General features: G+C 41.5%; 1 protein-coding gene across 3 annotated transcripts in view; it reads right to left on the bottom strand.

Annotated features, from left to right (window-relative positions):
- The window catches only part of prex2 (phosphatidylinositol-3,4,5-trisphosphate-dependent Rac exchange factor 2), a 638,971-nt gene that overhangs the window by 403,673 nt on the left and 222,168 nt on the right, over positions 1 to 13,130 (bottom strand). For all 3 annotated transcript variants that reach the window (XM_068030918.1, XM_068030919.1, XM_068030920.1), the window contains exons 9-10: positions 12,242 to 12,391; positions 2,009 to 2,153 (exon numbers count right to left, since the gene is read on the bottom strand). In XM_068030918.1, coding sequence (XP_067887019.1) covers positions 2,009 to 2,153; positions 12,242 to 12,391 — 295 coding nt within the window. The remainder of the gene's footprint in view (positions 1 to 2,008; positions 2,154 to 12,241; positions 12,392 to 13,130) is intronic.

Here is a 13,130-nt window from a genome sequence, read left to right as displayed (position 1 = left end):
GAGAAGTAGTTCTCAGACAGAAGACAAACAGGCAGTTCACATTGTGAACCTGACACATCACGTTGTTGAAGTTCAACAACTGGTAGCTTTCACTACTATTCATGTAATGTGCCCAAAGAAAGCTGGCAAGCATACACTCAAGGTCAAAATTGACACCGGCGCTAGTGCAAGTATCCTACCAGTCCGAATCCTCAAAGATATGTAACAGAGTCATTGGAAATCAATGATACACCGATGAGTGCCAAATTATTTGCATTTAATGGGTCACCCATCCCTTGTAGTAGCACATTAACAATGCAATGCAGCTATGGCAAGTCAGCATGGAAACTACAAACATTCTACCGATGAGACACAAGCAGATCAGCAGTGGCAGGACTACCAGTGTGAAAGGACCTCAACATCATAACTATCCACGATAGCATTGCCAAGGAGAAATCTCCAAGGACCTAAATGCGCTTGCAGACTCTGACCAGCATCAAAAGTTGCAGTCTGGAAACCCAGCAACAGCACAACAATGCCAAACCTACACTTCTGCACTCCAGAGATCCATAAGCACCACAATGAGCCAGAATGGACAGGTATCTCCACGAGACTACTACTCTTCCCCCAACAAGTACTCAACCTGGGGCCCCAAGCCTTCAGACACAGAGAATAAGAGGCGAAGGACATGCAATGCCCTGAGGAGACAGAGAAGGAATGAGTTGAAGCATTATCTGTTGGTTCTTCAAGATGAGGTGCCGGAATTTTCCAAGAATGACAAGGCCTCAAAAGTTGTCATTTTTAGAAAAGCAACAAAGTATATTAGCAGGTTGAAGGCAGAACAGAAACTGAATGCAGAAAGGGAGAAACTGCAGAAAGAACAGCAACAGATGATACACCAACTCCCCGAGCAAAAGCTGTCAAACCACAGAGGCAATCTATGGATTCAGCCTCTATATTTGTATAGTTCATAATCTCTATCCATCGTCACTGGTATCAGACCCACCGGCCGTCCATGTCTCCACTTTAAAGACGTCTGCAAACGCGATTTGAAGTCCTGTGACATTGACCACAAGTCATGGGAGTCAGTTGCCAGTGATCGCCAGAGCTGGCGGACAGCAATAAAGGCGGGGCTAAAGAGTAGCGAGTCGAACAGACTTAGCAGTTGGCAGGAAAAAAGACAGAAGTGCAAGGAGAGAGCCAACAGTGTACCAGCTCCGACAACCAATTTTATCTGCAGCACCTGTGGAAGAGTCTGTCACTCTAGAATTGGCCTTTATAGCCACTCCAGGCAATGCTCCACAACCACTGACCACCTCTAGGCACTTACCCATGGTCTCTCGAGACAAGGAGGCCAAAGAAGAATTTGTAAAGTTCATAATCTCTATCCATGTGTAAATAATTTTGCTGTTATCTAATGTTATCTATTTTTTACTTTTAGCAGACAAGACCTATCTTTGGAAAGAAGGGTGTTGTGTGATTGCCTTTAAGAGTAATGTACCTTTAGGATCTCAGTATGCTAATGAAGCAATTGCCAGGATGCAGTTATGTGACTGCATGCCAGTCTCACTCTGTAAGTGTAACACCAGGAGGCAGGTCCTGTAAATAGTTAGCTCTGCACTGTATATACTTGTCAGCTGTTAATAAAAGCAAAATACTGCGGATGCTGGAAATCTGAAATAAAAACAAGAAATGCTGGAACCACTCAGCAGGTCTGGCAGCATCTGTGAAAAGAGAAGCAGAGGGTTCCTAAGAAGGGTCAGTGACCCGAAACGTTAACTCTGCTTCTCTTTTCACAGATGCTGCCAGACCTGCTGAGTGGTTCCAGCATTTCTTGTTTTTATTATATTAGCTGTTAATAAACCTGTTTGAGATCTTCAATCAACTTAACTCCACACATCTCATTTATGTTGCATCAGACAACATAAAAAGTTTCTCATTACAAAGGGGAAGAGGGAAAATTGTCTTGGAAAAATTAGGGTAAAGTAAGTGTTGTTATATTAGTTAATGTTGAACCCTCATATCCTACCTGCCCAAGAAGCATTTTGGAAAAGTACTGAGTTTCCGTTTTCTGTCCTTGATTACATTTTCCTGTTTACACATCATATGGTAGAGCTTTTCCCCTTTTTCAGAGATCATCACCCAGGTATCCTGCTCCACGCCTAGTTTCAAACCTAGTGAAAAAAAGTTAACATCCTTTACCTTTCAAAATTATTTTAGAAGTTGCTGTATGCAACTTACGACAGAATTCTGTAAAATTAAATGATTTTTCCACATATCTGGAGAAAATATTTTCTCGAACTTCTCTCTTTCCTGAATCACAAATCTTTAATCAATTACACTGGCAGTCACATGAAAGAATTTGGGGTGCCCAAGAGAATCTCCAGAGCACTTTTTCAAAATTGAATCCATTAAGGAACCCAACAAATCAAAACTTAACTTACACTGGGAGGCATAGTTGAAGACTCAGAAAACATTCAAAAATAATAGCTGCAGAACTGGAAATTATGGTGAAAATCCTGAATAAACTCAAGGTGTTCCATGAGTAGCCTAAGCAATGGAAAGCAATAAAAAAGGAAAGCAGATGTGAATAGCTAAGGAAATAATTCAATCCACCATGGAAAAAAAAATGTTCCAGTGAATCCCCTAAATCTCAGATTGAAAAACATTTGCCAATTTCTTTAAGAAGCTCAATGATTAATTGAACTGGGCAGCTGATACACAGCAAAATCCAAACAATTTCTGAAAAGAAAAATCTATTCTTTAGCAGAAAAACTTTAACCCTCGATTTTAACCTAACCAGTTCAGCGGAAGCCTGTTGTTGGAGGTGTGGGGTAGAGGGGTGGGGTGGGGAGTGGGGGGTCAGATGGCTATTTGCCACCCTGCTACTTTACTCTCCATTCACCTCTTTCCCATGGTTTTCCTCATGCCACTTTGAACTAGCCATTAGAAAATCATTGTCATCCATCTAGGATAGTTGCCCCATCTTCTGCCAACTTGAGGAAGCACCTAGCTCTCAAATGATGTAGTTGAATTGGGCAATGCAGTGCTTTTGTTGATTAAAATTGCCTTTCCACACTTCAACGGTTCACCAGAGCTACCAAAGACATTTGAAGTATTAAAGGAAACTGCTCTTGATATTATAGAAATATTTTTGGCTTTATTTAATGGCACAGTGAATACTGATAATGAATAACTGAATCATACAGATCAGGAAGGTCCTAGATTTGATTCTCTGTCTATCCTGAGTTAGTCCATCTGAGTAATTGTAGAGTGCAACAATTTTCAAAAGTCTGAGATCCATTCTTCTACCACATTATACATATTAAAAAGAATATCTGCCTTTTGTGACTTAATCTTACTTGGGACCTCAATAGAAAACAAATGGCAGGTATGATATACAATCAGAATTCCCAAACCAGGAATACAAAAGCTTCAAATGTCTGTTTTGGATGAGGAAAACCTATTACAGTACATCCAGAGCTTTCCATTTTGGTTTGAAATAACTTTGAGGGGACTCAGTTCTTCAATTAGCCAAAGAAAAGTCTTGGATCAAGTTCCGATTCTCATGGCAGCACAGCACATCATTTTACTACTCTGCACATTTAAGACTATAAATAAATGTTACAATCTTATCCGCCCATGATAACTGTGCTGAGTCATTTTTGAGAAGTTTCCTTTTCTGGGTGTACACGTGAAAGCTGATGCATGCTGTAACTCCCATTGTTGAATTGTTTGATCATATCTGGAGTCTTGATGGAACAGAAGGATTAAATGGAGTTCATGAGTTTCAGGAAATGAATGTGTTCCACCAATTTTTCTTGCAACCTTTAGATTAGAGAGCCTCCCAGTGGCTAGCATTCAGAGTGTACAACATTAAGGCAGATCAAAAAGTACGCAGTAAAATGTAAATTGTCTTACAAATTCGCTTTTTGGCATTAATACTAATAGAACAAGAGCTAATCAGAAATTTAAGAAAAGCTGTGGAACCAGATGGTATCCCACTTTGGAAGAGATACAACAAAAGAAATGTTGGTTATGCTGCAGCTGGTATAGCTGAATCACAGGCACTCCCTTGAAGTTATTTGTGTATTTCCATCCAGACCACCCTGATGAAAATGAATATTTTGGCTTTATAATTCTTGCAGCATTGAACCAAATATCATTGGCAAGTGGCGCAGTGGTTAGCACCGCAGCCTCACAGCTCCAGCAACCCGGGTTCAATTCTGGGTACTGCCTGTGTGGAGTTTGCAAGTTCTCCCTGTGTCTGCGTGGGTTCCTCTGGCTGCTCCGGTTTCCTCCCACATGCCAAAGACTTGCAGGTTGATAGGGAAATTGGCCATTAGCAATTGCCCCTAGTATAGGTAGGTGGTAGGGAAATATAGGGACAGGTGGGGATGTGGTAGGAATATGGAATTAGTGTAGGATTAGTATAAATGGGTGGTTGATGGTCGGCACAGACTCATGGGCCGAAGGGCCTGTTTCAGTGCTGTATAACTAAACTAAACTAAACCATAATCGCAAGTTCACAGTAAAATCATGTTAAGAATATCATGTTTTAGAACCATGCTTTTTCTTAAAAGAATACATAGGATTTCTGCCATCCTCAGCCATCAGTAGCCTGCAGCATGAAAAACGCCTTCCATTGTAACAGAAATTGTAAAGACTTGAGCACAGAACAGGAAGCTAACAACAAATCAATGGTTTCGAAATGCCCTTGTTAGCTTTTCACCACCTCTCTCATTAACTGTAACTCTTATTACTTATAAAGTAAAGGCAGGCTTAAATTTAAACAATTCTTTTGTGAAGGTCTGTTATAACAACTACAGAAATTGGTAAACACTCCAGTATCCAAAGAAGACCAAAGGGAAATATATCACAACAGGGAAACAACAGGGAAATAGAGAAAGCTGCATGTCTCTCAGAAATGACTATGAGCAAATGAACAACATTCAGATTCAGCCGATAAAGAAAGTACTAATGAAGGGCCAAATTGAAGGAACGTTCATTAAAATGTTTTGAAATTAAAGTATTTCATCACAGGACGAACCCAAGAACCCTTCCCCATCAATACAGGCATACCAGTAAAAATCCTACTGATTGCTCTGAAAGTCACCTGGCATTTTTTCAACTCATTATACAAAAGGGAAATGCGCATGGATCCCAAACTACAAGGGAAGTGGTGATACTTCAGGTCGTTTTCCACTACATTAACAGACCAGCACACAATACTGTAGAAACCTTTGAAGAAACTCAAAAACTGGAATATTTGGGAAGGATCTTCAGAAGTCAGTATGAGGAGTCACTTCAACGCGTTGGAAGCCAGCCTAGATGCAGATCTCACAGAAACCAGAACCCAAATAACTTAGCCTATAGAACAGAAACCAGAAGATGATGCAAAAATAGATGGCCTTAGCAGCAGGGATCAGCACAGCAACATTCATCTCTTTGGCATCCCCGAGGACAGCTAAGTCCTTCATCCATGACAATCAACAATTGATTGGACGCAATTCTTGACCAAGTCTATGGACAATTGCTCCCATATTGCCAGGTTTTACTGAGCAGGAAGGCAGAAAAAAAAATCTAAAATGGCTCCAACTCACCAAAAAGGTAGCTTTACTGCCCCTACTGGGTTGCTCAACTACACGGCATCATTGGAACAAGACTTCCCCAAAATCTTTGACAATGACTTCAAAAGGAAATTGGATGGCCACTTGAAGGAAATAAGTTTGCAGGGCTACGGGGATCGAGCGAGGAAGTGGGACTGATGGGAAAGCTTCGTGGAGAGCTGGCAGGGACTTGATGGGCTGAATAGCCTTCTTCTACACCGTAAATGACTCGGCTTGGAAGCAAGTATCATCTTAGAGTTACGTTACACACTCCCTCCTCTCGTAAGGCCCAGAAGTACCCAAATTGTACCTCCGACACTAGGTACCGGGAATAAATCAGATGATTTTCATGCACCAGCTTTAGGATGTGGCAAGAAAGAGACATCACTGGGATAGAAAAATTGTTCCAAGAGGGCTAGCTCATGTCCCTCCAGCAATTGGCCAATAGTTTTCATCTCACCTACCACAATTATTTCCACTATCTTCAGATCCACCATTACATCCAAGATCCCACCACACTCAGTAAAATCCAACTCAAATAAACCCCATTAAAGCTGGCTCTCTACAACACACAGCTGCCCTACTGGTGTGCCTAAGCCCGCTACATGATACTACCCCGGACAACATATAAAACCTACATGGCTTCTGAAAGCACAACTTGGGAAACCTGGGAAATTCTTCTCTGGAATAATGCATTGTCTTTCACCACAACTATTAACACACTCTTTGCCTTTGTCCCAGGACATCTTTGTTATTTAATCTCTCCTGCCCTCTGCCCTATCACATACCTTCCCTTTTGTTCTCTTCTTCACCACTCCCCAAACCCCCTTCACTTGCTTAAAACTTAATACATTTCTATCCTTTGTCAGTTCTGATGAAAGGTAACAGACCTGAAACGTTAACTCTGCTTCTCTCTCCACAGATGCTACCAGACCTGCTAGTATTTCCAGCACTTTCTGTTTTCATTTCATATTTCCAGCATCTGCAGTATTTTGCTTATATTTATCCTTTCCCAATATGGAGGGCAACACACTTCTGGCTGGAAATATGCACACACTTCCTGCCTGCCATCATGGGGCCTTTGTAGGTTGGTTAGCAACTGAAAAATAAGGATACTGCACTGTCACCTATATAAGCCAGTGTCTGATGCTATAAAAGATAAACATACTGTTCAAGTACCAAAGCTGCAGCTGAAAGTTTGTGTACAGTAATGATTTTGTACCAAGGTGGACGTAAAAGAACCCATGCCACCATTCGAAGGGGAATTCTCGTGGCATCCAGGCCATCATTTATCCCTTAACCAACACCTTAAACAGAAGATGTGGTCATTTATCTCACTAATGTTTGTGAGATCTTGCTGTGCAAAAATTGGCTGTTGTGTTTCCCAACTCCTCTAAGGATATTTCTTTGATTTCATTTACGTGCCTCGTTTGAATTTAAAGTGTATTATGGAAAAAGAGGATATTTTCATATCTAAAGACAACATGACCTGAATCTTAACTCCCAAAAACAGGTGGATTGCAGTCGAATCAGAGGTGAAAATGCAAAAAATCTGAAACAGCAACCAAACCCACCCACTTCCAGTTTTAATGGAGGAGGGGTGATGGGCAAGGAACCAAATCACTCACAGGAGGCTGGATTGCATAGGCTTTGGGAAACCTGGCAGATGAAATGAGGCGAAAAGGGCTGACTCCATGAGCTGAGTGCCTTTATAGCACTGCTTGTGAGACAGGAGAAGCAGGAGTGTTTCCTCCAGTCCAACAAGCTACCCAGTACTGCCTCCCACACCACACCATGCGATCTATCTGCTCCACCATCCCCACCAGCTGCCCTGCACAATCGAGGATGGATTTTGTCATGCGGGCGAGGCTCCTGGCACCGGGTCGAAAAGGCGAGGGGAACCCCGCTTCAGCCTTTCGGAGACACCCTGCGTGATCTAACAGCACTCAGGAACTTAACTGCCTGCCACCGGGATCCGCATCCCTTTAAAAGAGGGAGATCCTGCCTCCAAGAGCTGCCGGCCAATCAGAGGGCTGGCAGCATCACCGGGAGCGATCACCACTGCAGGTACTTACTACATGAGACCTTGGACTCAGAACCAACGCTGGAGCCCGAACCCAAGGTGTGAGGCAGGGTCACCAAGGCCGGACCGGCAGGCCCCAGGGAGGAGGTGGAGGGCATTTAGTGCAGAGGGAGGGGGTAATGTAAGTCGAGCGTTTCTCGACAGATGCCCTCCATGGGCCACAGATTGCCCACGGAAGAGGCCTCTTCTCCCCAGGCCTGCAGGGAGGTTGCTTTGTTTTACTGAAAGACCTTCCCACGTGATGGAGGCCCCCACCCACCGCTGGTTAAGTTTCAGTGGCAGCAGGAAGAGGCCCTTAAGTGGCCGGTATTAGGCCACTTAAGACCCTCAATTGGCCTCTGGGCAGGAAGGTCCTTGTCAGCCTATCCCCTTCCTATCTAAATTCCGGTGTGACAGGAAGGCGATGGTCCCTCCGCCCCCTACCTCCCATTGTAATTCTATGGGCCCCCCTCCTCCGAACCCATCTCCAGGGGTCCCATTAAATTCAGCCCTCTGTATGCCCCCACCCATGATCGGAACTAACCCCTTCCCTCCACCCCCCACTAGACCGACATGCTCTCAGCCCAGCTCAGCTGGAGCCTTGTGCTGCAAGCTTTCCCACTTGACAGGCCTCCTGCCTGTCAACCAATTTAAAAATATCCTGCAATTTTTCGGGTAAACTCTACTTCCAGGTCTCCAAATATCAAAACTGACCTACCACACCCCCCAACACGGAACGTACCTCTGAGCTAAAATCCAGGACAATGGCACTGTACACTTTAGAATAATTGGTTACCATATTGTTCATGGGAGGAAAAGAAATCTCTCTCTCATTCTGTACCTATCTTTCTCTGTTCTGTCCTCTAACTCTTTTTATCTTGTTTTTGGTCTGTTAATCTTCAATTCCTTCTATCTCCCTCTTCCTCTCACATTCGCTACATTTATCACTGTCACTTTTTCTGGTTCTTATTCTTTGTCAGTTTTTCACCAGTTTTCTCTCTTTTGCATATTTCTCACTCTCTATATGTACTTCACATACACGTTATTTTTGTATGCCCCTTACTCGGTATGCCTCTCCACAAATGTTATTTCCCTTTCTCTGTACATATCTCCTTTCCTTTCTGTTTGTCCTTCATTCTATTTCCATGGAGACCGATAGTCAAACCTCTGATATCCCCAGAAATTATTTCCTCTCACTTTCCCCCTCACTTTGGGAGAGTGCCAGTTTGTGGGTTGCATTACTCAGTCAAACCACATCTGGACTTGACTCTCCCCAGTTGCTCCCTTCCAGGCCAAGAAAAAGTGAGGAGGAGGAAGCAAACATGGAGACTGTGGCCAAAGGGTGAAAATGTGATTAGGGATGGCAAGGATCTGCCTGAGTTAGTGAAGGGGACTGTGGAGCAGGTGGAAGCAAGCAGTTAGTCTGAAAGGGTTGTTTGGTAAGGGGCTGGGAGAGTAAGCTGAGATGTTGACTCTGGAAGTGGATAATGAAGGATTAAGCAGAGTGACAGAATCAGGGCCTTTTGCTAAGAAGATAATAGGGAACTGTCATAGCATTGGAAAATAAGCTAACTTTTTTGCCAGGTTGGATTTGTGAAAGGGGAAAGTAAAAACATTATTTGGTTTGGTGACATATTGGCATGACTGTCACCACGGATATAGAAAACAGTGATAGGTAGATATGTACATACATCACAATCATCCTAATAATTAATTAACAAAATTGTCAGCCATGGCTCAGTCAGTAACATTCTCGCCTCTGAATCACAAGGTTCTGGGTTCAAGTCCCACTCAGGGCTTGAGCATCACCATCAAGGTTAACACTCCAGTGCAGTACTGTCGGAGTTGCCATCTTTCGGATGAGAAGTTAAAACCCTGTCTGCCTGCTCAGGTGGATGTAAAAGATCCCATGGCACTATGTCGAAGAAGAGCAGAGGAGTTATCCCCGATGTCATGGCCAATATTTATCCCTCAATCAATGTCACAAAAGCAGATCATCTGATCATATCACATTGCTGTTTGTGGGTGTTTGCTGTGCACAAATTGGCAGCCGCATTTCCGACATTACAAGAGTGACTACACTTCAAAAAGTACTTCATTGGCCGTAAAGACGTGAAAGGTGCGAGAATAAAAGCAAGTCTTTCTTTTTTTAAAACCACTGCGTGTAATCTTATACTACCATCTGTTGCAAAGTTATACTTTGTTGCTTGAATTCAGATACTCTATACTTCAAATTATCTGACATATAACTGTTCACAGTTGTCCATCTAGATTTTCAATTGCTTTAACGTTCATTCCTTATCTGTTTCAATCATCCATTATCCTCACTCTCTCACACAACAAATCAGTTAGGCCCTTCTTATCCACCTCTTCCAACTCTTCACTTGATCCCAGATTTCTCCAGCCTCATCAGTCTCTACCCTGAGCTCCTTATTCAAACTTTGCTATGTTCTTTTTCCCTCCTCTTGTGTTCACATTTTTCCATTTCCTTCATGCATCCATTTTAACAAGTATTTCATTGGTTACCTTTTTTTTTAACCTTCTTCAGACCTACAGTTTGCTCAGTACTTTCTCTGAAAAATAAAGATGTACAATTCTTAACTGACCCAAATGAAGTAAGAAACGGATGGCAAGAATATGTTGAAGAACTGTATACCAAAAGCCAGTTGTCATTGAAATAAGAAAGGAAGAGGAGGTGGAGGTTGAGTTTATGGGCTCCGAAGGTTTTGAGGGTGAAGTGAAAGTTGCAATAAGTGAGTTTGAGAATAAAAAGGCTGCAGGTTTAGGGGAGATTCCAGCAGAATTGATTTAAAAAAATGAGAAGGCAACAAACAACCTGGTTGATTTGTCTAAAAACCATGTAGTTCAAAAGACCAATGGCCAGATGATTTCATCAAAATAATCATGCTACCTCTGCTATAAAAAGCTAAATACTAACAAATGTGATGAGTTTTGTATCATCAGTTTGATTCCATGTGTCTTGATGATTATGCACAGATTACTTGTAAGAAGATTAAGAGTAAAAGTAGAATATCTTGGCAAAGATGAATTTGGCTTTTGTAGAGGCTGTGGAACAAAAGAGGCAATAGGAATGAGAGATCTGTGTGATCGAAATATAGAACATAACCAACAGGTATGCATTTTCTTTGAAAATATTGATAGTGTGAACTGGATCAAATTAATGAAAGCATGATAGAATATTGATGCAGATTGGAGAGATAGACTCCTGTTAAAGGCTTTGTATATGGGACAGTGTTCAGGTAGTAGATAGAGAGTCAGAACCAGGAGGGATTGAAAGATGAGTGTGACGAGGGTACTGCTGTCACCTGTGATGTTCAATACATTTCCAGAAGCAATGGTAAAAGAAATGTATAATCAGGTAGAGGAAGGAGTGAAACTTGGAGGTCAACTACTGAAAGCTGTCAGATTTTCTGATGACAAAGCCCTGGCAGAAAATACCAGGAATCGACTAAAGTGATCGGCTGATAGCCTAAATGCTGCAGTAATGGATTATGGAAAGAAGTTCAGTGTGGGCAAGACCAAAGTTATGAAGGTTTCTAGAAATGCGGGTGAAAGAGTGAGTATTTTAACATATGAGGAACAGTTGGATCAGTTCAGACAATTTAAATTTGTGGAAGTACAATAACTGAAGATTGCAGGTATGTCAGGGAAGTGAGAGTTAGGATAACAATGGGAAAGACTGCATTTAATATAAAGGAGAGGATATTGGCTGGACGGCTGAATAGTGAACTGATCAAAAGATTAGTTAAGATTGTGATGCTGTGTGGTGCTGAAACAGGGATGCTGAGACAAGAAGAGGCTGGGCCTTTAGAAAGCTTTGAAATATGGGTTTTGGAGACGCATAGAGAAAGTTAAGTGGATAGAAAAGAGAGACATGGGATGTTGAAAAAGTGATAGAAGGATGGATGAAAGGAATAAAGACTAAGAGGGAGGAAAAGAAATATACCTCTGGACCACCTGAAGAATGGGGAAATCTTATGGAGAATTACAGAGAGGAATAGAGACAGCGTGGTTTGGAGACTGGGGAATTGAGTTCTAACCTGCTTTAGCCAGACCACTGATGATGATGATATGTTCATAAAAAGACTTTAATCTGTATTTATAAGAATAGTTTAATCTATCTTTATTTTTACAAATACTTGTTTATTATTATTAAAAAACAAATCAATGGCCATCTGGCTGATGCACACAGAAATATTCACAGTCACAAACTACACCAACTCTAACATACTTTCAAAAGAAATGTTATAAGCTACATTTCTGAACTCTCAATAATATTTTCCCAGTAAACGGGACATGAATGTATTTAAGTCATAATGTTCAAAGTCCTGAATACTGACTGTAGCAAAATCCAGTATTGCATAAAATACTGTAACAAGAAATTCTTCCATATGTTGCAACTTTTATTGTAAACCAGATATCAGATCTATCTGCCATTATACTGTAAGTAAAAGGAGTTAACATTGTGCAACTGGAGGTCAGCACAAGCACTATATAACTTCATTTTTCCTTGCTTATTTTTGCTGACATAAGCAAAATGCACATGTAAGTACAAAAATTTACATCTTACTCTTTCTTCGTTCTCGCTCCTTTAGAAAGGCCTCCAACCATTCCTGTTTGTCTTCTGATGTCTTTGCCATGCAGACAAACCATTTATTTTTGGCAGTATTATGTATTTTCCAACCATTGATCACCGTATGACCACTGCTGTGATAATCCGCTAGAAGAACGAACAATACTAGTTATGCACATCTACAGCATTTACTGTAAAACAATTTATATTTATATAGCACGTTTAATGGAATAAAACTCTTATTTTCAAATCCCTCCATGATCTTGTCCCTTTATATCTCTGTAATCATGGAGGGATTTGAAAACAAGAGATTTTTAAAATCAAGGCCAATGTAGGCCAGCGAGCAAAGGGGCGATAGCTGAACAGTACATGGGCAGCAGACTTTCAGACCTCAAGTTTACAGAGTGTAAAATGCAGGAAGCCAGTGAGGAGTGTCAAGTCTAGAAGTAACAAAGGCATAAGATGAGGGTTTCAGCAGCATATGAGCTGATGCGGGGCGAAGCTGGATAATGTTACAGTGGTGGAAATTGGTGGTCTTAGTGACGGCATGGAATGCAACAAAGGAAATATTTTTAAAATATCACAAACATTTGAAAAAATGTGATTGCATTTCTCCCACTTCTTTGAGCATCCACTTCTTTGAGCAATGTATGCCTGAACTCGTGTAAAGCTGCGAGAGACGCTAAGTCAGATCACCAACGTTGAAAATAGCCCATGCTAAAATAGGAATTGAAAGGTCTTAATTCATTTGTTCAGATTGCACACTTGGATAAGTGCAATGGTAAAGATGGATACCTGCATCAAACCTGAACTAGTCATGAGTAGCATAGATTATTCTGCCTATTATACATTAGAGGATATTATGCTGTTCAAAATGAATACCAAA

Source organism: Heterodontus francisci, chromosome 5, assembly GCF_036365525.1.
Source record: "Heterodontus francisci isolate sHetFra1 chromosome 5, sHetFra1.hap1, whole genome shotgun sequence".
NCBI lineage: Eukaryota > Metazoa > Chordata > Chondrichthyes > Heterodontiformes > Heterodontidae > Heterodontus > Heterodontus francisci.
This window is presented reverse-complemented; position numbering and strand designations above follow the sequence as displayed.